General features: G+C 36.2%; 3 protein-coding genes across 3 annotated transcripts; 2 read left to right on the forward strand and 1 right to left on the reverse strand.

Annotated features, from left to right (window-relative positions):
* The first annotated feature begins 1,117 nt into the window (after positions 1–1,117).
* On the forward strand, positions 1,118–8,939 carry LOC124944382 (2-methoxy-6-polyprenyl-1,4-benzoquinol methylase, mitochondrial). Its single transcript, XM_047484628.1, has 9 exons — positions 1,118–1,332; positions 2,722–2,848; positions 2,948–3,009; positions 4,172–4,330; positions 4,443–4,587; positions 7,412–7,483; positions 7,758–7,866; positions 8,579–8,684; positions 8,778–8,939. Exons 1-8 carry the CDS (start codon positions 1,236–1,238, stop codon positions 8,678–8,680), a joined length of 873 nt encoding a protein of 290 aa, XP_047340584.1. The 5' UTR covers positions 1,118–1,235; the 3' UTR covers positions 8,681–8,684; positions 8,778–8,939.
* Positions 8,940–9,834: 895 nt separating this feature from the next.
* On the forward strand, positions 9,835–12,374 carry LOC124910736. Its single transcript, XM_047451417.1, has 2 exons — positions 9,835–9,901; positions 10,734–12,374. The coding sequence occupies exon 2, from the start codon at positions 10,734–10,736 to the stop codon at positions 12,189–12,191; it is 1,458 nt and encodes a 485-aa protein (XP_047307373.1). The 5' UTR covers positions 9,835–9,901; the 3' UTR covers positions 12,192–12,374.
* A 3,132-nt stretch (positions 12,375–15,506) lies between these two features.
* LOC124944744 (protein FLOWERING LOCUS D) lies at positions 15,507–22,063 on the reverse strand. Its single transcript, XM_047485082.1, has 5 exons — positions 20,160–22,063; positions 18,766–19,527; positions 16,728–16,773; positions 16,133–16,628; positions 15,507–15,880 (listed from the first exon to the last, which is right to left on the reverse strand). The coding sequence occupies exons 1-4, from the start codon at positions 21,940–21,942 to the stop codon at positions 16,178–16,180; spliced, it is 3,042 nt and encodes a 1,013-aa protein (XP_047341038.1). The 5' UTR covers positions 21,943–22,063; the 3' UTR covers positions 15,507–15,880; positions 16,133–16,177.
* Positions 22,064–26,864: the final 4,801 nt, after the last annotated feature.

The raw sequence follows: 26,864 nt of genomic DNA on the forward strand, positions 1-26,864 counted from the left end.
TGTCGATCCTAACTGTTCGGTTTGTCGATCCTAACGGTTTGGTTTGTCAATTCAATGTCACTGAAACCGCTCAAATCGATAAAATATTAGGTCACAATGATTGAGTAATGTATTATAACTATTAGGTCATAATTCTATCTTCTAGTCTAGCGGCAACAAAATGTGGATATCCTCATACTCCCTAAGGTTCTGGGTTTGAGTTCAAGTTCGAGGTGACAAGTTTTGCTCGTCTAGTTATATGATCAAGTGTGTTTGTCAGCTATATGCTTAACCCATGTGGATTAGTCGCACTCTAAAGGAGATGCGGATCTCAATGTTCTAAAAAAACTATTAGGTCATAACACACATTTAAATTAATAATAATGAGAAAATATATTGAACTTAAGACTTGTTATAGTAGATTATAAAAAAAAATATTAATTATTATTAGATTTTTAGTGTAATGAAAAATGTTAAGAGAAATGATTGGGAGAGGGAATTTGAGAGAGGGAATGATTGGCGCAATTTAATTATCCAAAAAAATAACAAAATTTCACCTTTTATCCTTTTTCAATTAGTGATGTACTAACATATCATTCCCTCTTCTATTCCATTCCTCAAATTTCTTCCCTCTATCACTTCTCAATTTCTTCCCTCTATCACTTCTCAAATGTTAAGTATAATATATTTGTATTTTGAGAATTATGTTGGTGATATATGAATTATGTTACCTAATTTATTCATAAAATTGATATGTGTTTATATACATTGAAAATATATATGTTGTTATTTATATATATTCAATATATTTTAATAAAATTTTCAATTGATTAAAACCGATATTTTAAAAGTTCAAATCTTTAAAATTTATAAAACTGTCAGAACCAAACCGAACCATATATACTCTTAGTATGATATTTTTTAATTAAAATTTTAATTATTATAAATATGTCATATTATTTAATATTTAAATTTTTATTTAGTTATTTAAATTTTATTTAAATTATTTTGAAATTTAATTTTATAAAAACTTATAATTATTTATGAAACTGTGACTAAAATCCGGATCGGGTCGGACTGATTTGGCCTGGGTTAAAAATTATTATTATTATTATTTTGTTTTTCAGTTTCGGTTCTTTGTTTGATCTACTTGACTATCAGCCAGCGGCGACGAGCTCTCCAGTTTGAAACTAAGGCTGGACGACACGACGAACGCTAGCTAGATCTCTGAACGGTTTCCGCGACGAACAGTAGCCATGGCGTTAAGAACGATAAGCAGGCGTCTTCTAAGGAGCAATTTACGCTCTTCATTCTCTCCTGCATCGATGTTACATTCTCATGCTACAAGCTTCGGTTAGTCAGAATTATTGCATAAATTCCTCATTTATATGGAAGATAATGAATCTCTGTTCACCTACGAAATTTATTAATAAAAAATTGATTCCAATGCTCATACGAATAACCTATTATTTAGGATAAATGAGAACATGAATTATAGGCATCAATTTGGAACATCTAATGCTGCAATTAAGATGAGGAGCGAGTTCAGTTTTCTATATTCTCATCATGATTCCTTAATATGCTTACGAAATTGATAACTAAGTTAGTCGGAGTTCCAACTTGCAATACAGTTTTACATTTCTTGGTGAAAATATTTTGTATGTGTTCCGTGGGATGTCAGATATCTTCTGTGGATAGAGCATGATTATCATAATGCGATTATTGTTGGACTCTCAGAAAATCTATAATTCAGATTTTATTGACTTGCATTGTTTGTTGGATTTACATGTAGTTTAATCTAGGAAGCTACCTGATATGATGGCAATTAGAACAAGAGCCAAAACCTAGATCAATCAACTAATTAATACATGAATTGTGTCGTAGAAGGATCAGAGTATGAGATGAGAAAGGAAAGAGTTCCAATTGTAGATGATCCTACAATTGAAAGAGATAGGGTTAGACAGATTGAATTGGAGAGGTGAGATAGAGAGAGAAGAGAACCTGTTAAGATTCAAGTAATTCTAACTTTCTTTTTCCGCCTTTGTCGACCTTTCATATGTCCTCTAACCATTTTATTGATAAGCAATTAACTACTAACTGAATGAACATTGTCATGTCAGCTTATGCTAGAGCAGTTTACCCTAACCACAATAAAGATAGTAACGTGAGAAAAGGGAAACAAGAAATAGCTACTGTTAGTTCTTATATTATATCTGTGAGGGATCCTCTCCTAAAGATGAGCAATAATATCTTAAATAACTGGAGTGACTTCCTCCCCATTCCAGATTTTCCACCCATTTGTGGAATTAAAATGATAATTAACGAATAAAAAAGTATGTATTTATTTCGGTGGATGATGCAAGAAATAATGTCAATCATGATATTTTTTTTCATTGATTAGCAATTACTTTTATCTCTACCCTTCTCAAATTGTTAGACTTTTATAGGAGAACTTTATCATGTCTGATGTATTTAAAGTGGTATACCAGTATTAGATGGTTAACTACAGGTGTATGGAAGAAGGAGAGTCCTTTTTGCCACTTCTCCTTTTGAATAATGGAATTGTACTTTGTTTCATGACATACAATATCACATCTAGATCGATAGAATAAGAGTAGACAAATTCATGGATGATTTTTCCACTTGTAAACTCATTAAGATGTTTTGCCTGTTCCATAAGATCTTTTTGAGTCATGCATTTTTATCTTGATATTCCTAGTTTTTTTTTTTTGTAAATTTCAGGTTTCAAACAAATACGAGAAGAAGAGAAGATTCAAATGGTTGGCAATGTCTTTACCAACGTCGCTTCCAAGTATGATCTCATGAATGATGTGATGACTGCAGGGCTACACCGGTTATGGAAGGATAGGCCAGTCCCAGTATTAATTCAATTTGAACATTGACATTTTATGATTTCTTGAAGTCTTCTGATAAAAATGCGTTCTATTGGTGTCTTGCCTATTCTCAGATTAGTCTGCAAATTAAATCCATTTCCTGGAATGAAATATCTGGATGTGGCTGGTGGAACTGGTAAGTCTGTTAGGTAAAATCAATTTATTTCATTAGTTATTCTTGTGGAAACGGGAAAGGAAAGTTGGTACACTGTCTTTATACAAAGCATATTCCTTCCTTTGTTTATATGGTAAATATGCCTAGGCTTCATTTTATACATCTCCTTCAAATTCAAGTAGGTTTCCTTGCCAAGGCAATCAAAATTTTGGAAAAACACCTTTCACTATTTATGAATTAAATTGGCAAGAAGAGGAGCATGCTAACTAGGTTAACATCTTTTGGCGTCATAGCAAAATCAAATATTCTATAAGCATCTTTGACACTACCTGGTTGGTGGTTAAAATTGTACTCCAGAATGCAGTTAAAGGCTTTGGATAGTGCCACGAGTGTAAACTAAAATAAAGGTCCATTTGAGTATAAGGTGAAAAATGTTTTCTTTCATCATGTAGTTGGGCAGGGATGGAGGAAAACTTGGTCGGCCTAGTTATGGTGATACCAGCCACTAGGATTGAGATTCATTGTCTCAAATCCAAATGAAATAGATAATCCACTTAATGAATATTAAGTAGCTTTATTGTTTATGGTCTTCTATTATGTTTCTTCTGATTTCAGAAGGGACTTGATACCTTTGTTTTCATTTATTTCTAAAAGGCGCTGGCCTTAATCTACTCAATTACACATATTGGGTATTTGTCATGAGGCGATTAGACGAAAAATAAACGTGGCCAACCATTTAGTATGAGATTTGGGTAGAAGCAATATCTTGTCTATTTGTAATTCTGATTGTAATAGTATGTCCTTAGTAAATGCTAGTTTGCATTTGAAATTCTTCTAACCGAGTATACAAGCTATGATATATGAAAATGACATCGAGTTCAATTTCTTTGAGGTTCAGAAATTGCTTCTTCCAGTTGTCCCATAAGATATGTGCATGGTAATAATATAAGCTATAATATATATGCATAGTAATAAGTAATAACGGGTTCGATTCTTATTTAGAACGTCTTAAGTTGAAGTGGGGACCATGACTGTGAGGGTTCGTGCTAACTTCCTAAATTCATCAAAAAGAAAATATGCATGGTAATCTCTGCCCGCGGTCAGAGGAGAGACTTGCTTGCATATGTTCTAGCTTATATTTCTATATTGGTATTAAATCCTTATTTTTAATTTATTTATACAGGGGATATTGCTTTTCGGATCTTAGACAATATTAACAGCATCAGCCGTAGATCCCTGCAAACTCTTCCTGAAGATATTACTCATGAGGAAACAAAGATATTCGTTTGTGATATCAATCCAAATATGTTGAATGTTGGTAAAAAGAGAGCTCAGGAGAGAGGTATAGATAAAGAACTCAAGTAAGTTTCCTTTATGAAGATTTACTCTCTATAGGTTTGACTCTGAAAGCACATATGCTTTTGTCTTGTGGAAAATCCTTGTTTAAACTGTAGGGCTTCGAGGAGATCGATCTCTCATATGGGTGGAGGGAAATGCTGAGCTTCTTGATTTTGAAGATAACTCAATGGATGGTTATACAATTGCATTTGGTATCAGGAATGTGACACATATAGAGAAAGTTCTTGCTGAAGCTTACAGGTGATCTCTCGCACATAATTATTTCACTTGCTGATTATGTTTGCTGCAAAATATGTTCCTCACTTAGTTTGTAACTGAACTAAGGAGTAAATAACTAGGTTTTTGGTCCTCATGATAAAACCTTCATTTTGGGACATTCGAATCTCAAAGAAAAAAAGCAGATAAGTTGGTGATAAGCTGATACTCTTTACTACTAATATTAGGTTTTAGGGTGACCAATTGGAATGAGGAAATAGTATCGAAAATGTATTGTGCTTACATGTTAGATATCATTTATAAATAGGATATTCTACCTATTAACCTAAGGTTATAATATCCTAATCAAATGTAATCATATATGATTATTTACAATCATATCATGTTACATTATGAGATATCATTTCTAATACTCCAACAATATGTGTCTAATTTAACTTCACAGTTGGAAGGATATTATTTTATTTAATCTATTAATACTCTCCAATCCAAATTCGTAGACCTTTCATAAAAAAACCTGGGTTTTTCAAATTATAAATCACTTTATGAAATGTGATGTTTCTCAGTAGGAAGACAGTATCCTCATGGTAGCCAACTAAAGTGAATAAGTCTCACAACACTAATAGATTTATAGAACATATCAAAAATAAAAACTGACCCCTTTTGAGATCTTTTATTCCAATGCATGAGAAGAACAACATTCATTGAATTTAAGACGAGTCTATTATATATAATCTTTGAAAGATGTCTTGAGTTATGAAGCTTGGGGACAGTAAACATACAAACAACAACCACTTGTAACAGTTAATAACAGCTGGCCTAGATTTAGTCTTTTTTTTCTGCAGTAAAATACATATTTTCTTTTAGATTTAGACTTAATTTTGGAACACACCTCTAAACATATGTCAATACAAAGCTTGAATTAATTTGAAAAATATCAACTTTTCATTAAAAAGAACGCAAGTTGCGTTCAAACGTTACAAAAAGGGGAAGAGGGACTAATACAATAAACATAGACAAAAACAAAAGAAATAAGTTTAAATGCCAATAAGATTAAAGAATTCTCATCCTGTACAAGTCCCCTCTGGATTGAAACGAGTGCGTGCAACATGAATCCTGTGAGTCGTTCAAATCCATAGTTTTTCCCGTCGAAGACCTGTTCTATTTATTTATTTCCAAATCGTCCACCACATTATGATAGGGATTGGTTTTCAGTTGTCCACAATGTTGTTGCTAGAGCTTGAATCCACAAAAGTCGGTGATATTGGGTGGAGCATCCCATTAGAAATGAAGGATGTCCACATGCTCTTGGCAAGGTCGAATGTGGTCGATGGATTCTTCCCTCTTCAAACTATGAATTACTGTACTGTAGTCCCACAAAGCAAAATGTTGATAATTAATGTGTTTGTTTTTTGCTGCAATGGTGATTTAAATATAAAAATCACTGTTTTTCACCTTAAAAGCGAATGCCAGCACATGTTTTCAAACCTATAAAATATAGACAGGTTGTTCTTGAATATTAGACAAACTAAAGAGTCCTTGGGTTTTTGGAGATAATTATAGCTTATTTGAAAACATGAGACTTTTATTGAGAATTAGTTTTGAATATTGATATTAATATATGCAAGTGCTTTAATTAAAATTTATGAGTATCTGCTTTTTAACTAGAGTCAATAAAAGTTTGCAATGGATATGTGTGAAAATAAAAGTAGAAGTACTAGCAGCAACATAATGGCACATATATAGAGGACTACATAGCTGAACATAGTAAAATGAATATGCGGCATTCCCTTAATACTAGAGGTTATTCTCTTACTTTTTTGTACTGTTCAACGCAACAAAGTTCAATTTTAAGAAAAATAGTCTTGTACAAATAAATAAAATTCAACGGGAAATGGATAATATCCATATATAAACTCACGTTTTGTTCTCATTTAGTCAAGATAGGTCATGTATACTGCATACTAGTTGAGTTTAGATATTTGTTTGCATAAAAGAAAGTTCCAAATTCTCCAAGAGGTTGCTAAAAACCAGTAAACTGAGAAATTGAATTTAACCATGAACTGAACTTATTGGGACCGAAATTTAAACATGTCATCTTTCAACCTAAGTTAAGCGTTCTGACATGATGCCAGAACTTCATTCATTCTCCATTGACAACCTCCAAATATGTGTAGTGTACTGGAACCTTATATACGCGATAGCTCTCCTTGGATACCAGTCCCATGTGATGTCCTCCAAATTCCGTGGTTTCTCTAAGCGATGCTTTCTCCCAAAGCGTTATAAATGAATGCACATGTCCTGCCTCAAAACCAATATGCTAGTATAAACTTTAAGGCTAGGGAGCTTCCTGATAAATATTGATTCAGAATTTCGGCTCAAATTTTGTATTTTTGGCTCGCAACATTTCAATAACAGCCATAGATGAAAACAGCTTGTTGCTTTTTTGATTACTTCCCAAGCTCGTCATTTGGAATGTTTTAGTAATTCGCATGCATAATACTGTAGCTTTGTTATAAATGGAGTTTGAGAAAACAAGAAGAAATATGATGAAGGCCTCGTGCTAACCTTTTTTTCATAAATGTGGCATTTATTAAAAATCAATTGATCTTATTATGTAAATGTCTGGTGGTGAATGTGACATCCCTTAAAAGAGAGAAGACATGCCCGTGAAAACATTGTGTGTTTCCCATACAAAGAATTTACATCTATTAATCTCCAAAACACACAAAAATTACTGGAAATGTTTTGTTGTTCTGTGATTTTTCTTTTCTTGGTTTTTGTGAAATGTTGATACTCAGACTCTATTCATGCCAATTGTATTTAACTGATTTTTTGTTCATTTCAGGGTGCTTAAACCTGGGGGAAGATTCCTTTGTCTTGAACTAAGTCATGTTGAAATTCCAGTTTTTAAAGAATTGTATGTATCTTCATACAAACCTTTTTTTTAGAAAATTCATACAGACCTTTCTAAGCTCTTCTTTGTTGGGTAAATTTAACAATGCAGGATACTCTGATCTACCAATAAATTATTGGACATTCGGTTTCCGCAATTCATATATGCATTTCTACCAAATATGTTTTTTTTGTGAAATATATTCCATTTTGCGTCCTACTAAGAGTGGTTGAAACTTGAAAGTGTTCATATTTGATTTTGCTGTCCTCGTGATGTTGGATTATTGTACTTTGTGCAGGTATGATAATTACTCGTTCTCAGTCATTCCAGCTTTAGGAGAGCTAGTTGCTGGAGACCGAGATTCTTATCAATATCTAGTTGAGAGTATTCGTCGTTTTCCACCTCAGGTTATTTCATTTGCTTTCTTCTGTAACCCCTAATACTTTTGCTGCATCGACCTCATGGTGGAGATTTCAGTTTAGTTCCTTTTTGGAATCTGATATTGTAGTTTTAAAGTTATATACGGTTTTCACATATTTGCACACCATGATATGACATCATTCAAATCATCAACTAACATTTTAAAATATCAATTACTAAGGATATTTTGGTCATTTGACCCAAATAATCCACTTACAGGCTAGATCAAACAAGCCCTTAGTGATTCTGTATAGGCCCTTTGTTAATATCTACTATACTTTCTATACAATTACTTTGTCAGTTTCTAATTATTTACAACAGCTAAACAAGGACTGGTTCTATATAATATTTGTCAAAATTTATTATGTAAATTACCTCGACCCTTAGAAGATGAGATCAAAATCAAATCACTCGACCTTAGGCTGCTAATCTAACTGTTCATGTACAACTTATTGCAAACAAATGTAAGCAAAACAGAATCTGAAGTAACATCATCCCCACTCCTTATAAAGTAAACAATTGGGATAACTGCTGGGAAACTTACCTAATTCATAGAGGACATTCTTCCAAACTTGATCGTCGTTTCATAACTTGAATTTCTCTCGTTTTAGATTTCATTTATTGCAGCTAAGAATAATAGAAGAGAGAAAATGACCTGCCTTGGGCTTAATTATTGTGCTTGTGTCTCAATTGGTGCAGGAGAAATTCGCTTCATTAATCGCGGATGCTGGGTTTCAAAAAGTTGAATATGAAAATCTTGTGGGCGGTGTGGTGGCCATCCATTCTGGATTGAAGCTTTAGAAGCGTAAGAGATAATTGGAGTTTTTAACGTTTTATCATCGTGCTCATACAATGCTGGTATTGATTTTGTGGGTTTTTTTTTTGCATAATTTTGCAGGTCACAGCTTTTCCAACTTATTATTAACAAGTAGTCCCCATATTAAGGGGTGATGAGAATGATACTCTATCCATAAGTGAAAACTCAAATTCACCTTCCCCGAATTCCGACACATCTTACTGTGGAGTTAAATTTAGTTTCTAAATGTTATTATATTTGGGTTCATATAGAAATGAAAAATTCCATCAAAATTGTGTTTCCAAATGAAGCTAAACGTGGGTTAGTTCAGCACTCTCAAGGGCTGAGTGTAAAGAGTCTTGTCTAAGAGATTAAAATTCTTAGATTCAATTCTCACAAAGAAGTCGCAACTTAAAGTGGGGCTAAAAACTGTGAAATGTTTGTTAATTTATTAAATTAAAAAAATAAATAAACGCGGTTAGTTGTGTTTCAAATTGTCAAGTACTTTTTAGTTAGTTGTGTTTCAAATTGTCAAGTACTTTTTAGTTTATTCAAAAATGTTGAAGTAGTGAAAATATGGTCCGCATTATATTCTTTTGAGTCTATTCAATTAACCAAATAAATTTGATTAACGTTCAAAATATTAACTAAAATTATAACGTTATTGATAAATTTTAAAATTATAACTGGAACTAAATTGATTTGATTTAAAACAAATTGATCCCCTAACTGTACAAATTTAAAATAAATAAATAAAGATGAAAAAAAATCATTATGATTAAGAATCAGAACACAAAAAAAATAGGGTATGTGATGTTACCTTAGCATAGGGGAAATTTGATAAAATGATCTTCAAAATAGGGTATTCCTATTTTTAATCTTAATAATTTTTATTTTTAACATATTTTTTAAATTTTTTTTTAATTTTACCCTTAATAACTTTTTTTTCTTTTTTCTTTTTTATTTTATTTACTTTTCTTCCTTCTTTCTCCCCATTCTTCCCCCCGCTCCGTCCTCCCGACCATTACACTTCCACTTCCTTCTTTCTCCCCTCCCCCAGACGCCCGACGCCTCCGACGCACGCCCACTTCCCCCCGCCCAAGCCCGAAGCTTCTAGCCCCGACGATAGCCAAGACTGGTTCTGTTTTCTATTTTAGATTTCTTCAGATAGCTAGATTTCTATTCCCCCAGACGCCCCCGACGCATCCTTCTCCGGCGAACACAAGGTTCCTCTCAAAATAATTTCTTTTTCATTTTCGATTTAGTTAGTTTAATATTATGAATAGATAAGAATGCTCTTTGCACACTTAAATGCTCTTTCGGATTTTGAATCGCCTAAGGTAGTTCAAGTAATAAGTGGCGGTGCCTAAGAACCGGATTTATCCTGATTTCAAAGGGAAATTTGATCAAATGGTTGAGTATGAAATGTTTTAGGGTTTTAGGATTTAGGGTTTAAGTTAATGGTTTGAAATGATGAGAATGGTATAGTTTGAAATGTTGAGAATGTTTGTGAATATTTGGTATATGTTTTGCTTATTCTGAATGATGAGAATGGTATATTTGCATGTTGAGTATGAAATGTTTTAGGGTTTTAGGATTTTAGTTTAAGTTTATGGTTTGAAATGATGAGAATGATATAGTTTGAAATACTGAAAATGTTTGTGAATGGTTTGTGAATATTTGAAATGCTGAGAATGTTTGAGAATAGTTTGTGAATGATGAGAATGGTAATGCGTTGAGCGTGGGCTTGGTCGTGGGGTTGGGCGTGGGGGTTGTGGGGTTGGGCGTGGGGTAGTGCGTTGAGCGTGGGGTTGTGCATTGAACTTGGGCTTGGGCTTGGGCTTGGGCTTGGGCGTGGGGTTGTGCGTTGAGCGTGGGCTTGAGCATGGAGTTGTGCGTGGGCTTGGGCTTGGGCGTGGGTTTGGGCGTGGAGAGTGGGTTTGGGCGTGGGCTTGGGCGTGGGGTAGTGCGTGGGGCGTGGCTGTAATTATTAATATAATTTTACAGTTTTTGATCCACAAAACATTGTGTATATGATTTTACTGATTGTTTTTGCAGATGGCACCAAACGAACCCCTTATTAATGATTTTAATGGCCGTGTTTCATGGAAATCCACCGGCTCCAGCTTGGCGAAGATAAAGGAGAGGTTTACTCACCATGATCTTTTGGATAAGGCTTTGCAGACCCAATTCCAGTATATATTCCAAGCCCCGACATTATATTTTTTGGGAACCATACTCCATCAGATGCTTATTAGAAAAATTAGCTCAAATTCGAAGGAGATAAGGTTCTTGGTCAATGGTAAGGAGGTCTGTTGGGGCATGAAGGATTATGCATTGGTGACAGGCCTCAACTTTGGCAGATTTCCTTTGGTGGAGGAGGTTGAAGAATGTCCACCCCTTGTACTCAAATATTTTAAGGGTAAAAAGGATGTTAGACTGAAAGAGCTTGAAGACATTTTCGTCGGATGCTCTGATAAGGAGGATTCATGGAAGATGGGGCTCATATTTTTCATTTATCAGTATTTGTTCGCATCTGATAATAGGAGGAAGATAAGTTTGAGAATCTTTCACATGGTGGAAGACATGGAGATGTTCCTCCAATTTCCATGGGGAAAGGTGTCCTTTAGAGCAACCTTGCAGGGTATTGACAAAGATATGAAACACCTCCGTGAGTTATATCTCGCCAAGAAGAGAAGCTGGGAAAAGAAAGGCATATGTGATGTCGCTTATACTTTACATGGGTTCGCACTAGCATTCCAAGTGTGGACCTATGAGCTTATCAATACATTCGTCCCCAAATTTGCTGAAAGGACACTGGAAGATGATCAAGATGATCCTACAAGCCCAAGGATAGTGCTCTATAAATCTTTGAGGAGTTATACCGGACCTGAGGTATCCACAGCCATCCAGAAGTGCAATGTTCGAAGAAAAATTCATGAGTCTGCGGAGGAGAAGCGGATGTACTCTGGGGACGACTTTGAAGATATGACAAACAACATTTATGATGAATTCTTTGAATTTGATGAGAGGAAGAGAAAGATAGAAGTTTGTGAAGAAGAAGAAAAACATGAAAGAACTCCCAAATTGTCGCCGGCCAAGAAGATGAAACTAGCCAAGACAACTCCCAAGTTCCTTGAAGTTAACGATGAAACTAGCGAAGACAGCTCTCATCATATCCCTTCTGCGACGACTCCTCCAACTTATGAACACAATTCTACATCTTCTGCACCCAATCTAGTGTCTCCTCAAGCCCATACTGATGCTGATGCTAAACTTGATGAGCTGACAAAGAATGTGAATGAGATTAAAAAGGATGTGAATGAGATTAAAACTGAAATCAAGCTCATCAATGAGAATCAACAACTTATAATCACATTATTGAGGAAAATAAAGGAACAAAAGAATGGTGGAGGAGAAGAAAAAGAAGTGACAGGTACTGTTGCACTTGATATTGAGAGGAAGAGGAGGACGAAGAGGAAGAATAATGATGTTGCACTTGCTGAAATTAGATAGGATGTCATATTCCATAATACCATATCCAACAGTCCCAAAGACAACCAAAAGTGGGGACTGTGGGGTTTTACTATTATGCATTTGGAATACCTTATTGCCTCATTGAATATATCAAATGTGGTCACTAAAAATATGAATTTTTGGAGAAACAAATGGGCAGTAAGGTTATTCCATCAAATTGTAGACCCCTAATCTAAATTGAATATAAATAGTTAATTTGTTGACTTCAAATTTCATTCTTAAATTAGTTAATTATTCTTGTCTTTGTTGGATTTTCCATGTATAACAAAACCTTAAATTAATTCAAAGAATAATATGTAAAGCCCCACGCTCAATCACCAAGCCCTACGCCCCACGTCCAAGCCCCACGCCTAAGTCTCACGCCCAACCCCACGCCCAAGCTCACGCCCAACTCCACGCCCAAGCACACGCCAATACCTGCACACATGTTGCCCTAACATGCACATATATAAAACCAACACCTGCACATACATGACATATATTAAAAAACAAACACCTGCACAAAACCACCACCTATATATATATATATATATATATATATATATATATATATATATATATATATATATATATATATATATATAACATCATTGGAATAGTCACTGATTCAGTTGGTGCAAAAACATACAATTTAACCAAAAAAATATTGTCTAAAGAATGTGGCAAGGATGAAGATGGTGAAGGATGGGCCAACTGTGACGGTTGTGAAGGTTGTGACACTTGTTGTCTTGAAGTAAATGGTGCAGACATCACTACTTTGCATGTTGCCCTGTTATGTCCTCGACCGCCACATGAGTTGCACCGTCTTTGTTCCTTACGAGACTTACCTTGTGATGGCATACGCTTTGTTGTCCGACCCTTCTTAACCTTGACGGGGGTTTTAGACAAACTCTTTCCTTGATATTTTCTAGAATATCCCAACAACCTTCATTGCAAATTTGATAATATGTATTTACATATTTCATGCACCACGCTTCAGTTGTGAAAAACCTGAAAAAAAATAATATTTAAGTTATATAAATTCAATCTTAGAATTAAAAAATGCAATTATTCTCTAACCTTGAGCAGTACTCATATGGAATAGTTTTCCAAGAACGGGCAGCAGCAAAGGCATGTTTATAAGGAAGACCAGATATATCAAATACCCTACAAGTACAAGTTCGAGTTTGGAGATCAACTTGAAAATCATGTTCACCGTCATTCACATGAAACTCGAATCTATTAAGTGGATTAACGTTGTAGAATCTGACTTTCTCGACTTGTTCACGTAAGAACTTTTCATAATATTGAAATAAATGTTTTATGTGGTTGGAAACTTTTTCTCTTCTATCATTAAACCATTCTTGTAGTGTCATTCATAAATACTCAGTCAATGTTGATATGGGATATTTCCTAGCATTTCTGCACTGACTATTAAAGCTCTCAGCGTAATTGTTTGTCATTTGATTTTATCGAAAACCAGGAAAAAATGCACGACTCCATCTCTCCACTCCTATCTGTTCCAGATATGCAGCAATCCGAGGGTACTTGGTCTTGATCTTGTCAAAATGTTGATGAAACTGTGGCACTATGTATGCGCGTGAAGTCATATCAAACTCATCGTGGCAGTTATCGGTTTTAAATTTGGCCATAATATTCATTTTGATGTGGTATGTGCATGCCGCGTGATGTGCTTCTGGAAAAAACAGCGGATAAGGCATTGGCAATACTTGGGTGTCTACCAGATACGAAGACGAGATCCGGGACTAATCCAATTGTCACTCTTAATTGTTGTATTAAATATGTCCAAGAGTTATTATTCTCCGAATCAACGACGCCAAAAGCAACGGGAAATAGTTGTTCATTCGCATCCAATTCAATCGCAACCAATAGTTGACCTCCAATCTTGTGTTTAAGAAACTGGCATCGACGCACAATACTGGACGACAATACCTGAAACCTCTGATTGAGCAGCCTAGGGACATTAACATATATCTGAAATGGTCATGCTCATCCGTCTAAATGTCAGTTATGGTACATGGGTTATTCTTCGCCAACATGAACAAGTATGATGACAATTTTCCATATGATTCCTCCACTGTTCCTCGCACCGCCATTAAGGCTTGTTCCCTAGACCTCCAAGCCTTATTATATGTATCTTAAACTCATAATTTGTCTGCATGTCTTCCATTATTTTCTTAGGCATGTGGTCATAGTGATGGTCCATGTACTTACGTTTGATGCACTCCGCAATTACTCATGATGGTGCTTGCCTCACATTCTCTTGCCTCGTCAAAATTGAGCATGTGTGTTTCATTTACTAATTTTCGAATCTCAAACATCTCTTGAAATTTCTCTTTCACGGCACGCAATCTCCACTTGCAATTCTCATTCACACATTTCACAAACCAAAGAACTTTTGTTGACTTTTCGATTTTGAATTCAAAATAATTAGCCATCGCATATCAATGCACCCTCAATTGAAGTTCTTTTTTGTTCTTATAAAACGTACCCACTTCCAATCCGTTTTCAAGGGTTAATTGAACATTTGTTTCAACCTGGATTGGTTCCTCAACATAGATGGATGTATTCCTCATAGGGGAAGTGATGGTTGGGCGTGGGGGCATAGGGCTTGGGCGTGGGGGCGTAGGGCTTGGGCGTGGGGCTTGGGTGTGGGGCGTGGGGCTTGGGGGTGGGGTGGGGCTTGGGGCGTGGGGCGTGGGGCGTGAGGCTTAGGCGTGGGGCTTGGGGCGTGAGGCGTATAGTAACATACCCATTTTGACAGCATTTCAAACGTAGCATTTCCCAGCATTTCAACCGTAACATTTTGACAGCATTTCAACGTGAATGAAATGAGAATGAAAGAAATGAACGTAACCATTTAGATGCTGGTCGGTTGGTCTCGTCGCGGGGTCTTAGTTGGGTCTATTGTCGCTGGGTCTCAGCGGAGCTGTGTCGTCGGCGGTGGCGGCGGTGGCAGTTGGGTCTCCCTCGGAGTTCGGTGGCTGGTAGTTGGGTGGTGGGATCGCGGTGGAAAGGAAAAAGGGAAGAAGAGAAAGGTGATTGGGTTTGGAGAAATAGAGAAATGTGGGGACCAACCCGTGAATGAGAGGGAAAGGAAGGAAGAAAAGGAAGAAAAGAAAAAAAAGGAAAAAAAATAGTAAGTGTATAATTGAAATTTTTTTATTAAAAAGGTTAAAAATAAAAATGGGATTTTTGAAGGTTAAATATGGGAATGACCTCTTTTTGAGGGTCATTTGAACAAATTTCTCTAGCATAGAGATGATTTAATCTTAAGCCAAAAAAATAGAAGAATAACAATTAACATCATAAACCATAGATCTATCTAGCTCAATATTTGCATGTTAACACATTAACCTACAGTAACATTATATATACTAATTTTAAAGGATGATGAAAACACAGGGAAAAACTAAAACAAAGAAAAGCACCTATAACCTAAACATATATGGAAAGTACATCAATACAAAACAAAGATACCACCAAAATTCAATGAAAAAAAAAACCTAATTCTTGTCAATTTCTTCACAATAGAACTTGGAAGTAGGTGTAAGCAAGACACGAAACAGGATTTATTCTTCACAATAGTTGATGCCATAAGCCAGTCCTTGTTTCTGGCCAGTCCTTGATTCTTCCCCCATGTCAATTTGTGGTGTGGCTCGAGTGATCTAAACAAATAGAAAAAAGAAATCAATGGAAAAGTTAGAGACCACTAAAAATGATAGTGTGATGAATGAAATAAAATCATTATGACATTTTAAAATATTAAATACAAATGACATTTTAGTCATTTAACTCGAATCGCCCCCAAATAATCCACTTTTTCATCCAAACAGTCATTTTTGTTCTCTATTTTCCTGTTTGTTTCTTTTGCTTGAAATCTATTAACGCATTTTTTCTTGAAAAATAAAAGTAATCACCTGAGATGAACACGCCTTTACTAACAAGCAATTGTATCTTCTTCATTACATTTGCTCTTCTGCTGAGGCTGTGGTATTATTGTCTGTCCAACTAGAGGCAGGCAACAGGATGGAGTCTTCTTGAATATTCAATGGAGGAATAGAAACACTTATATCACTGACAGCCACTTCTGCCGCCAAACTTGAAATTGGAGAAAAAGAGCCGCCATTGTTACTACTACTACCTATGATCTCATCCCACTTATAAGTGGAGTTTAGAGAGCTCTCCAAATTAGAAAACCCAGAATCAATTATCTCTTTAGAGTCTATGTTTAGATTTGCACAAATAGGCACCCCTACTTCAACATTATTGTTGTGACCATTAGAAACTATATTGTTCTTAAGTCCTGTATTTAGAACAGTAGCTGTGGCAGACAATTTACCAACCACTTTATCTCCCATGCCGATATTAGGAAGAACAATAGATCCATTGCTATTGCGCAATATTTTAGCTTTCCTGAAAACCCAAGTAAAAAAAATCATATTTGAGATGATCGACATATATATATATATATATATATAGGAGGATTGACCTATGGATATACACATTGTGTACCTGATGGACTTTGGCTTTAGATTAGGTGGGTTTTTCATAGACATTCCTGCAAAAAATACAAATGCAAAAAATCAATTCCATTTACAATCTGCATTTTTATTATATATAAATATACTCCATAGATTTTTCAAGAAGTATTCAAGTACAAAGAACCAGACTTTTCTTTAAGCATTTAAACACAAGCAACATATCTATTGTTTAGGCTTTCACCCCTATATTTTATTCTAAATTACATCAAAAGTAGAGGTTCATATTTTGGATTGGGTTAGTTCGGTTATTTGGCTATTAATCCAACCCTAATAGATCGGTTTATACTCTATCAAGACCCTATATCCGTAGGATTATATGTATCATATATAAGGTCTGTTTGTCAATATTCTATATCTGACCTTATACCTCCCCAAATTCACATTACACATGCTTGTGAACTAACTTCAAATAATAACTTATAATGGATAATTTTCTAATTGCATAAAAGTAAAAATATAGTACAATAACTGAATGCAGATAAGCATTCCCCAATAACATAGTAATAATACCTAAGCTAACTTTTTTTATTAATGGGCATGTTTATTTTTATACAAAAAGTGTATTCAATATTTAAGAAGTTAACTGTTAATGAATATTATTTATAAACATATATGAACAAATATTATATGCTTTAATAGTTTCAAGTGGTTTATATGTGCAAAAAATTATCTGTTCATCTCAACATTAATATATTTTGAATGCAGCCAATTTTGAGTGCAAATTAGGGTAGTCACGGATCGGGTTGGTTGGTTTAGTTTATACTCTGGAGTCTGGACCCTATATCCAGCAAATCCAATGTTTTTGGTTCGGGTAGGGCTGCTCACGCCTATACAAAAGGTTGATAAAGAAATGTCATGATATTACTTAATAGATATAGGATTTGTGTAAACAGCTCCAATTCATTGGAAAAAGTTTATTCATTGAGTTCAGTAGGGGTAAATTGATCAAACAACAAAGCCCAAATGAAATACGATTCCAATTTTAAGTGCTACATATCTTACTGCAATAATCAATTACATCATATTAGTATAGGTACTAACTCTGCTAGCTAGCAAGTGTAAGAAACTACAATCTTCAAGATCCATATAAAAATATCTCTTAAAGTCACTATAGTGCTTGGCGTCTCCACCAAAATGAGGCCAGAGTAAGGTACAGTGTTACTGAACCCTAAATACCATCTTAACTGCCAGAGATTTCCAGCAGTTATTACCATACAGTGACCAGTTATTTGCATGGAAAGATGCTGATTTTGATATTGGAAGATTCATTCCCTTGCAGGTGGGAATTATTTTGGTACTCAATGGCTAAGAGTAAGAGAAACAAAATAATGAATGGCATCTTGGAGTTAGGGCTTGTTTGATGTGAATTTTTCTATTTATAAAATCATTTTTTTTAAAAGAAAAAGTTGTTTGATATAAAGTGGTTTATTTGGATTATATTGGTAAAATGACTAAAATATCCTTGGTATTTAATATTTAAAAATATTATAAAAAGTGATTGATGTTGAGTGTAGTTTCTTTAAGCCGATGATTTGATAGAAAAAGTGATTGATGTTGAGTTGTAGGTTTTATTTTTGGATAACAAGCTCTAAACAAATTTCCTCTATAACCTATTCACGATAAGGTGCAACTGATTGTGTCCTAAGTAGTAATTAATCCAACAAAATTTCTGAAGTATACCGGTTCATAATTAATTTATCATTCCAACTAACAAATACAATGCTTCGATATTTGTCTAGACATAACTCAAGTTATTGACTGCATACTACATTCCTTGATCCTCAGGGTTACCTTATTTTGATCAAAAGAGAAGCTCTTGAGTTCCCTGTTTCATAATATTTGTCGTTTGTGCTTAAACGATGCTTTTTTAACATGTAAACTTTTTAAGAAAACAAAAGGTCTAAAAAAATTTTAAATGTTCAAGATTTTACACTTCTACATGAGAGATAAATCAATTCAGAATCAAACTCATGTAACTAATATTAATGTGTCTGGAAACAAGGACTCACCAGATTTAAGAGCCTGAGAGGTTGAAGAAGACTTCCGTTTCCCCCTCTCAGCCTTAATAGAAGCGATAACATCATCTGCATTAGGCCCTAAACCTTTTCTACCTATCAGCTTTACTCCAAGCTTTTCCGTAAGGTAATGCAACCTCATCTCATCGCCCCCTCTCACTTCTCTTAGCTCTAGGGCTTGTTCTTTTGACAACATAGTATAAATATGAAATTCTTGCTGCTGATTAAAATGTGATTGGAGCTGTTGGAAAAGCAATTTGTTATTGTGACGTTGATCTGACTTTGAACCTTCGTTATTTCTCTTTGCTGTATCCCCAAATGTGACTCTCAAAAATGCTGCAGCCTTTGGATCAGAATCCTCTTGTGCAAAGATTACAGCAAAACTACCAAATTCTAAATCAGGCTCTCTAAATAAATCAGCAAGAAGGGAAGCGCAAGAATGAGCATTTTTTAGGGTGTTCTTCCCTACATTCACCCTCGAACCTTTACCACTATAATGCTGAAGAATATTTGCAGCCTCTCTAAGCCCGCTAAGAAAAGCCCCATGCATGGTTGCAGGATAGCGTTTCATAGTTGCTTCTCCTGCAAAGAAAACTTTTCCATCGCCAACAGATTCTGCTAAGATATCATAATCATCTCCTGAAGCCCCAACCGCAACATTAGAATAAGAACCTAAGCTAAAGGGGTCACCGCCCCATCTGGTACAAACAGTTTGTATTGGATCTGGAACCTGGATTCCTTGAGGTTCATATATTCCTGTAGTGCATAAAACACATGCAATTAGATTCTTGTCAGAACTTATCATAACACTTACTCTGTTGATCTTAGAAATAACATGGATCTTAACCAAGTCAATGAAACTTATGCTGATTGCATCAATTTGAACATTGAGATAACAAAACTGCAGTTTACTATAACATGAAACAAGAATAGAAACAATAGTAGTGTACATTCAATTTATTAGAAATGTAAACACACTCATAACTTTTTATTCTGTATCCAGATCCAGATGAGAAACAACCAATAAATATGTGAATATGTGCTTGACTAAGTTTAATTTCCAAACATAATTCCAACCACATTCATTTCCGGATCCAGAATTTTTGTATTCATGTGATTTCAATTGAGGTTTCATTTGAAAACACCATTTCTATCAGATTTTTTTCATTAATGTGTGGATCCAGATGAGATCGCATTTGAAAACAGGATGTATTTGAACTTAGTCTGACCCAGATTCATAAATCCATTGGCAGTTTCTCTTTCAAATCCAGATCCGGGTACAAAATTAAAAAAACATAAGTGTTTCCAAATAGGGCAGTATAGGCCTAAGAGAAAGTTGATATATACATATATAATGGATACATTTGGATATTACTTGTAAAATTCACCTCTAAGAATGAGAAGAACCCTAGTCACAGCCTCTGGCGGAGGCATATTCTCAAATCTTTGTGCAGCCTCTCCTGCAACAAGAGCAATCAAGAGAGGACCACCAGCTACAGTTGCATAGCTATAGAATAAGAAAAACTCTCCACGATCGCTTGGATTATCGGAAAGATGCCCAAATGTATCAAGATCAGTCCCCCAAAAAGCATAAGGGAAAAGCATGGCCACTTTGTTCAACAAACCAAATCCAAGCCTCTTAATCCCATCAAGCTTCCTTTGTGGCAACTGTGGGATAAATTTGATAGAACCACTCTTCAGAACTCCCAAAGGAACCGTGCAAAGCACCACATCACCCTCAAACACCTGGTTTCCAGCAATAACCTGCACTCCGTCGGTACCATAAGTGACAGTATGCACAGTCTTTTCATATTGAATTGGGACATTTTCAGTCAATGCATCGATCAGCTTCCCATTCCCTCCAAATAGAAAACAGTGGTCCCCACCCATGTCAAATGGATCATCTTGGTCCCAAAACGCAAGAGAAAGATTAGAAAGTAAACCTGCATTTGCATATTCCAAATTAGCAAGATGCCAATTGAATAAACTAGTCTCTTCAACCGTTCCCTCCCAAAATGTCTCCATTGCTGAACCAAGTGAAACATCCTGAGAAACCTCCCCCATTGACTGCCTAAGATGGCTTGCCTTATCCAATAGACTATTAAATGTTTCTTCAACCTTTGAATCAGTTTCAGAGTCAACAGGTTTCCCATTAACTCCATAGAGAGGACACTTATCTTTCACCTTATGAAGACTATACGACATTTGTCTAGCCAGAATCCCTAGAGGGTTTCCAAAAGTACTTGTTAATACACTTCCTCCCAAATCCGCTGCAGCAGTCTTATTCGAGCCTTCCAATTTCCTTGTATAAACTCGGCCACCCGCACGTTTCCTACCCTCGAGAACTGTCACCTTGAAACCAAATCTCATCAATTGACGTGCAGCAGCCAACCCGGCTAGTCCTGCTCCAAGCACAATTACTTTAGCCATTGTAGGTTCTGATGGAATTTTCTCTTTTATAACTGGTGTTACACCAAAATTTATGTAACCATGAGAAACCAGATAATTGTAAGCAGAATCTAAAATAGACCTGTATTGAGGAGGTATAACATCGAAAAACATCTCCTTTGACACCCAACTGGTAACATTTTCACGCCATTTAGTAATAATGTGATTTCTTATAACAATGTAATTGACCTGTTCAATTGATTCAAAGGAAGATACAACCCGGGCATCTTTCTCCTCATCGGTAAGGATATCAGCTGGAAATCCAGCTGAGAGTGCAGTCATTGCCTCGTTCATAGTTTCTTTGTTGATCAAGATGATGTCGTCACTAACATCGGGTAGTGTTTTTTCTGGGTTTGGGGTGGGCTCCGAATTGAGAAATGAAGCCGGCGATGATGAAATAGATGACCAATGTCCATTTCCTCTAACACCATTCAGAAAAGATGGAAAATTGAGTACCTGGGTATTATTATTATTATTATTCTGAGACGCGTTGCGGGACCTGCCGCGTCTTCGTCTTTTGGGAACGAAAACTGAAGGAAAGTGATACGTATTATTGTCATCCCAGTTTGTATCGGCATTTGAAGGTGGTGCTGCGGAAGAGGGATTAGGGTTGAAAGTAGAGTGTTGATCAGGGATGGGTGCGAGTGCAGGAAAGTGGTGACGGTCGGTAGAGTGAGGAGTGGATGAAGATGATTGATGGTTGTGTTGATCGGAAAGGTTCATCTTTTCCCTTTTCTTCTTGTAATCTCTGTTGCTTACTTCTCTGTACTAATTTTTGTTATCAATTGAAGAAGAAGAAGAAAAAAGGAACAGCTTTGTTTCTCCCTCTTCAAGACATGTTTAGTTCTTCAAATTTTGGGGATGTTTTTGATGGGAAATTTGATCAAATAAGATGCGGTTATTTCATCTGACGGTAAATTGATAATTTTATTGCGCTCGTGGTGATTTTATTTTTTTTGGACGATTTTGCCCTTGTCGCGAAACGCTAAGTCACTTAGCGTTTCGCGAAGTGACGACATGTGAAATGTCCAAATTGCCCTTACTATTTAATATAACCTCTCTAAACTCCGGCGGCGGCGGCGGCGATCTCGTCGGAGATCTCGGCGGAGAACTTCGTTCGAAATCCATTATGAGCTCGACGACGTGCACGAGCACTGTTCCAATAGGTACGTCTATTTGAAGCATGTTTTATTGATGTTCGTTTTCTGAGATTGATTAGGGTTTACTTCCCGTTTCGCTAAGTGCCCAGCGATTCGCGAAGGACTTCTCGTTTCGCTAAGTGCCTTACGATTCGCGAAGGCCTTCCCGTTTCGCTAAGTTCATAGCGATTCGCGAAGTATTAATTATCCGTCTCTAAATCAAATCATGTTTTTATATTGCAGCTGAAGTTTTCGTTTTCTATAATGGAGAGTGGAAACTTGATGCTAATGTAATACTGTATTTTGATGCATCTTCAATCAAAACATTTGATCTACCCCAAAATACTCGTTATGCTGAATTACTTGATATACTCTACGATAGACTTAATCTCCAGATATCAGCATACGATTTAGTGCTCCAAGTGAAGTATGATATTCCGAATATCAGAAATCCAAAACCTGTTTTTATTGATAATGATGGGGATTTGAACACATATCTATCACGCTTGATTTTGGGTCGAACAGTGTCACCATTGTGTGTATCTGTAGTGGAGAAGTCAGCGTTTACTAAAGAAAAGATATCACTACTTACATACCCAACTCAAGAAAGTATACTACCACCACAACTTACTCAGAAATTTGTTCCACCTGTTGTACCCTTGGAATTCTTTGTTGAAAGTCAAAATGAAGCCGGAGAAACCTCTTTGCCTCACATCCCACTTACTCAGGACTTGCATGTTAATAGTGGTGAAAAAGCATCAATACCTATACAACCAAGTGCAAGAAGATCATCATTGGGTACACCAACTAGTGCAAGAAAGGCATCAAATGGTACACCAACAAGTGCAAGAAGATCATCAATGGGTACACCATCTAGTGCAAGACGATCTTCAATGGGTACACCATCGACAGACCCGACAGACACATCACCGCCAGACCCCACATTTGCGATGGCATTAACTAGTGAAACCGTATTGGAAGTTGGTTCGTTCTTTGAAAATAAAAAAGAACTTCAACTTGCTCTATATAAATATGCGATGGCCAATCATTTTGAATTCAAAGTGGAGAAGTCAAGAAAAAATCTTTGGGAACTCAAATGTTTGGATGAGACATGCAAGTGGAGTTTGCGGGCTGTGAAAGGTAAGTTTTCTGAGATGTTTGAGATCCGGACATTTGAGCATCAACACTCATGCTCAACTTTGTCGAGGCCCAAGAAAAAAATGCAAACACCAGCATGGGTTATTGGGCAGTGCGTGAAGAGCAAGTACATGGACCATCATCATAACCACTTGCCTAAGAAAATAATTGAAGACATGCAGACAACTTATGGGATATTTTTGACTTATAATAAGGCATGGAGGGCAAGGGAAAATGCTTTAATAGCGGTGCGAGGGACGGTAGAGGATTCTTATGGAATACTGCCATCATACCTTTACATGTTGGAGAAGTGTAATCCTGGTACCATAACTGACATACAGACAGACGAGCTCGGTCACTTCAAGTATATGTTCATGTCCCTAGGCCTCTCAATTAGGGGTTTCAAATCCTTTTGCCGTCCTGTATTATGTGTTGATGCTAGTTTTCTTAAGCACAAGGTGGGTGGTCAATTATTGGTGGCTATTGCATTGGATGCGAATGAGCAACTATATCATGTCGCATTCGGCGTTGTTGATTCAGAGAATAATAACTCGTGGACTTATTTCATGCAAAAACTGAGAGACGCAATTGGATTAGTTGATGATCTCGTCTTCGTATCCGACAGACACCCAAGCATCGCTAATGCCTTGTGTGCTGTTTTCCCAGAAGCAGACCACGGTGCGTGCACATATCACATAAAGATGAATATTGTGGCCAAATTCAAAAGTGATAAGTGTCATGCGGAGTTTGATTCGGCTTCAAGGGCATACACTGTCCACGAATTTAATCGTTGGTTTGAGAAAATCAAGGTTAAAGATCACCGGATTGCTGCCTATTTGGAAGAAATTGGGTTCCCAAGATGGAGTAGAGCATTTTTTCCCGGTAAGCGATACAATCAACTGACAAGCAATTATGCTGAGAGTTTCAATAGTCAGAGCAGGGAAGCCAGAAAGTATCCCATTTCAGAAATGGCTGAGTATTTAAGATTCACAATACAACAATGGTTTAACGATAGAAGAGAAAGAGCGTCTAATCACGAAGAAGTTTTATCTCCAAATTATGAGAAGGTGTTACGTGAGGGATTCGAGAAGGCCAGATTCTATACAGTCCAATCCCTTAACCGATTCGAGTTTTATGTGCATGACAATCAGTCTCATTTCAAAGTCAATTTGAAAGACATGAACTGCACTTGTAGAGTATTCGAAGTTTCGGGACTTCCTTGTACGCATGCAATGGCTGCTGCCCGTAGTCGGAATTTGGTTTCTTATGACTTCTGTTCAAGGTATTAATATCTAGCTCACGTGTTCATTCTGTTTAACCAATTAATAATTCGTTATATTTTCCCTACACACAGGTATTACACAACTGAGTGTTGGATAAATTCATATGCCGAGACATGTTATCCTCCCGGTGATGAAGAAAATTGGGATGTTCCCGAACATATCAAGCAACGTTCGTGTCTTAAACCAAATGTGAAGGTTAAGAAAGGCAGGCCACAAACAAAGCATAGGTCATCCCAGGGTGAGGTCCGTAAGATCCCGAGACGATGCAGCTCATGTGCTGGGCTTGGACATAATAGGGCAACATGCAAAGCAGTTATGCCTGCACCATCTACTGCACGAGCTTCATCATCTAAGCAGCATGACTCATCATCTAAGCAGCATGACTCATCATCTCAACAATATGAACCTTTAGCTTGATAGATACTATGTTGTAATATATGTTGTTAATTGAACTATGGTACTAGTATGTTGTTAATTCAGGTTTAATGTTTATGTTGTATGTTCTAGTAGTAGTAGTATATGAGTAGGGAAACGATGAGTATTAACTTAGCGAAACGGGAGGCACTTAGCGAATCGGGAGGGACTTAGCGAATCGGGAGGGACTTAGCGAATCGAAAAGTGCTAACTTAGCGAAACGAAAAGTACTTGGCGAAACGAAGAGTACTAGGCGAAACGAAGAATACTTGGCGAAACGAAGGCTACTAACTTATCTTTTTTGTAGGTTGAAGGGTCAATTTACAATACATCAATTTACACAAAATAATTTACAATACATCATCCAACTTCCAAAATATTCATCAAGGTTTACAATACATCAAAATAAGTTATCACTTTTACACAAAATAATGTTTAAGGTTCCATAATCTGATGGAATAACCGGACCGCCATCTTCTGCCTAAAAAACCCCATGTTTTCTGAGGTCACATTGTGCACGGGTTGATTAGCGGTCAAGTGTTCCATGTACATTAGCGTGAAGACCCCACAGTCCCCGCTCTCTGTTGCCCGTGGGACTTCTCCAACCTTAGCAGCAGCGGTTTTCACTTTGGGGTGTGGAAACCGTTTGTAAGTCATTGGTTGGATGGGGCCTTCGAAGTTGAAATTAGGATACCTTACCCTCTCACCGGGAGTGATTGTTTTGGCGAATATAATTGGAATCATGTCGCAGAAGGGTTTCAAATAAGGATCCAGATTCTTATAAAGATAGACATCACAGTCGTACACTTCAATGCGGTACTTTTGAAGACGTGCTACACACAAAATCCAGTGTTTCTGGTTAATATTCACTGGCATGTAGACATCGTCAATTTTCGCTACTATATTTTAATAACGAAATCGAATTCAAACCATTCTCCTAGCTGGAGCTCGTAGTACTTAGCGAATCGTCAAGTACAAAAAATTTTATTGGTTTCATAGGTAATCTATCTCGTTTGACAAGGTATCAACAACAAAGTCATGGTTTTGAAAAGAACATGTGTTAGCAAAACAAACCCTATAATTTTACATGGAAACATTTAGATTCTTCAGAAAAAGTCTTTGAAGAAGCGATCGTTGAACTCCAGATAAGAGAAAATTGTTTGAAATTTATTTCTTTAGCTTAACGACTAACGAAATCAAAGTCAGTCAATCTTTGCTTATCTGGAGGTCAATGATAGATTCTTCAAAGACATTTTCTGAAGAATCTAAATGTTTCCAATGTAAAATTAGAAGGTTTGTTTTGTTAACACATGTTCTCTTCATAACCATGAAGTGATGTAAATACCTTGTCAAATGAAGTTCATGATTAACTATAAATAACAAAAAATCTTGATACTTAGCGAATCGCGAGGTATACTTAGCGAAACGGTAAGTCCGTAGCGAAACGGTAAGTCCGTAGCGAAACGGTAAGCAGATCTGAAACGGAAACACATACGCTCTTATCAGACAGAGATTTTCTGCAAATATGAACAGATAACAAATAATAACCTAACGAAATGCTCAAACATGAACCAATATGAACCATATAAGAAATAAGAATCAACAAAACGGAGAAAATGATGGACATAAAGGAAATATGAAAAGGTTTTTGAAATGAAGAAAATGTAAACAA

Source organism: Impatiens glandulifera, chromosome 7 (assembly GCF_907164915.1).
Source record: "Impatiens glandulifera chromosome 7, dImpGla2.1, whole genome shotgun sequence".
Taxonomy (NCBI): Eukaryota; Viridiplantae; Streptophyta; class Magnoliopsida; order Ericales; family Balsaminaceae; genus Impatiens; species Impatiens glandulifera.

Excerpts from the sequence above, each read along its gene's own strand:
- LOC124910736 (XM_047451417.1), top strand. The coding sequence starts at position 10,734 with ATGGCACCAAACGAACCCCTTATTAATGATTTTAATGGCCGTGTTTCA.
- LOC124944382 (XM_047484628.1), top strand. The coding sequence starts at position 1,236 with ATGGCGTTAAGAACGATAAGCAGGCGTCTTCTAAGGAGCAATTTACGC. Across the intron at positions 2,849-2,947 it reads CACCGGTTATGGAAGGATAG|ATTAGTCTGCAAATTAAATC; the intron begins GCCAGTCCCAGT and ends GCCTATTCTCAG. Across the intron at positions 4,331-4,442 it reads AAAGAGAGCTCAGGAGAGAG|GGCTTCGAGGAGATCGATCT; the intron begins GTATAGATAAAG and ends TTTAAACTGTAG.
- LOC124944744 (XM_047485082.1), bottom strand. The coding sequence starts at position 21,942 with ATGAACCTTTCCGATCAACACAACCATCAATCATCTTCATCCACTCCT. Across the intron at positions 16,774-18,765 it reads CTCTCAGGCTCTTAAATCTG|GAATGTCTATGAAAAACCCA; the intron begins GTGAGTCCTTGT and ends TATTTTTTGCAG. Across the intron at positions 16,629-16,727 it reads CTAAAGCCAAAGTCCATCAG|GAAAGCTAAAATATTGCGCA; the intron begins GTACACAATGTG and ends TTGGGTTTTCAG.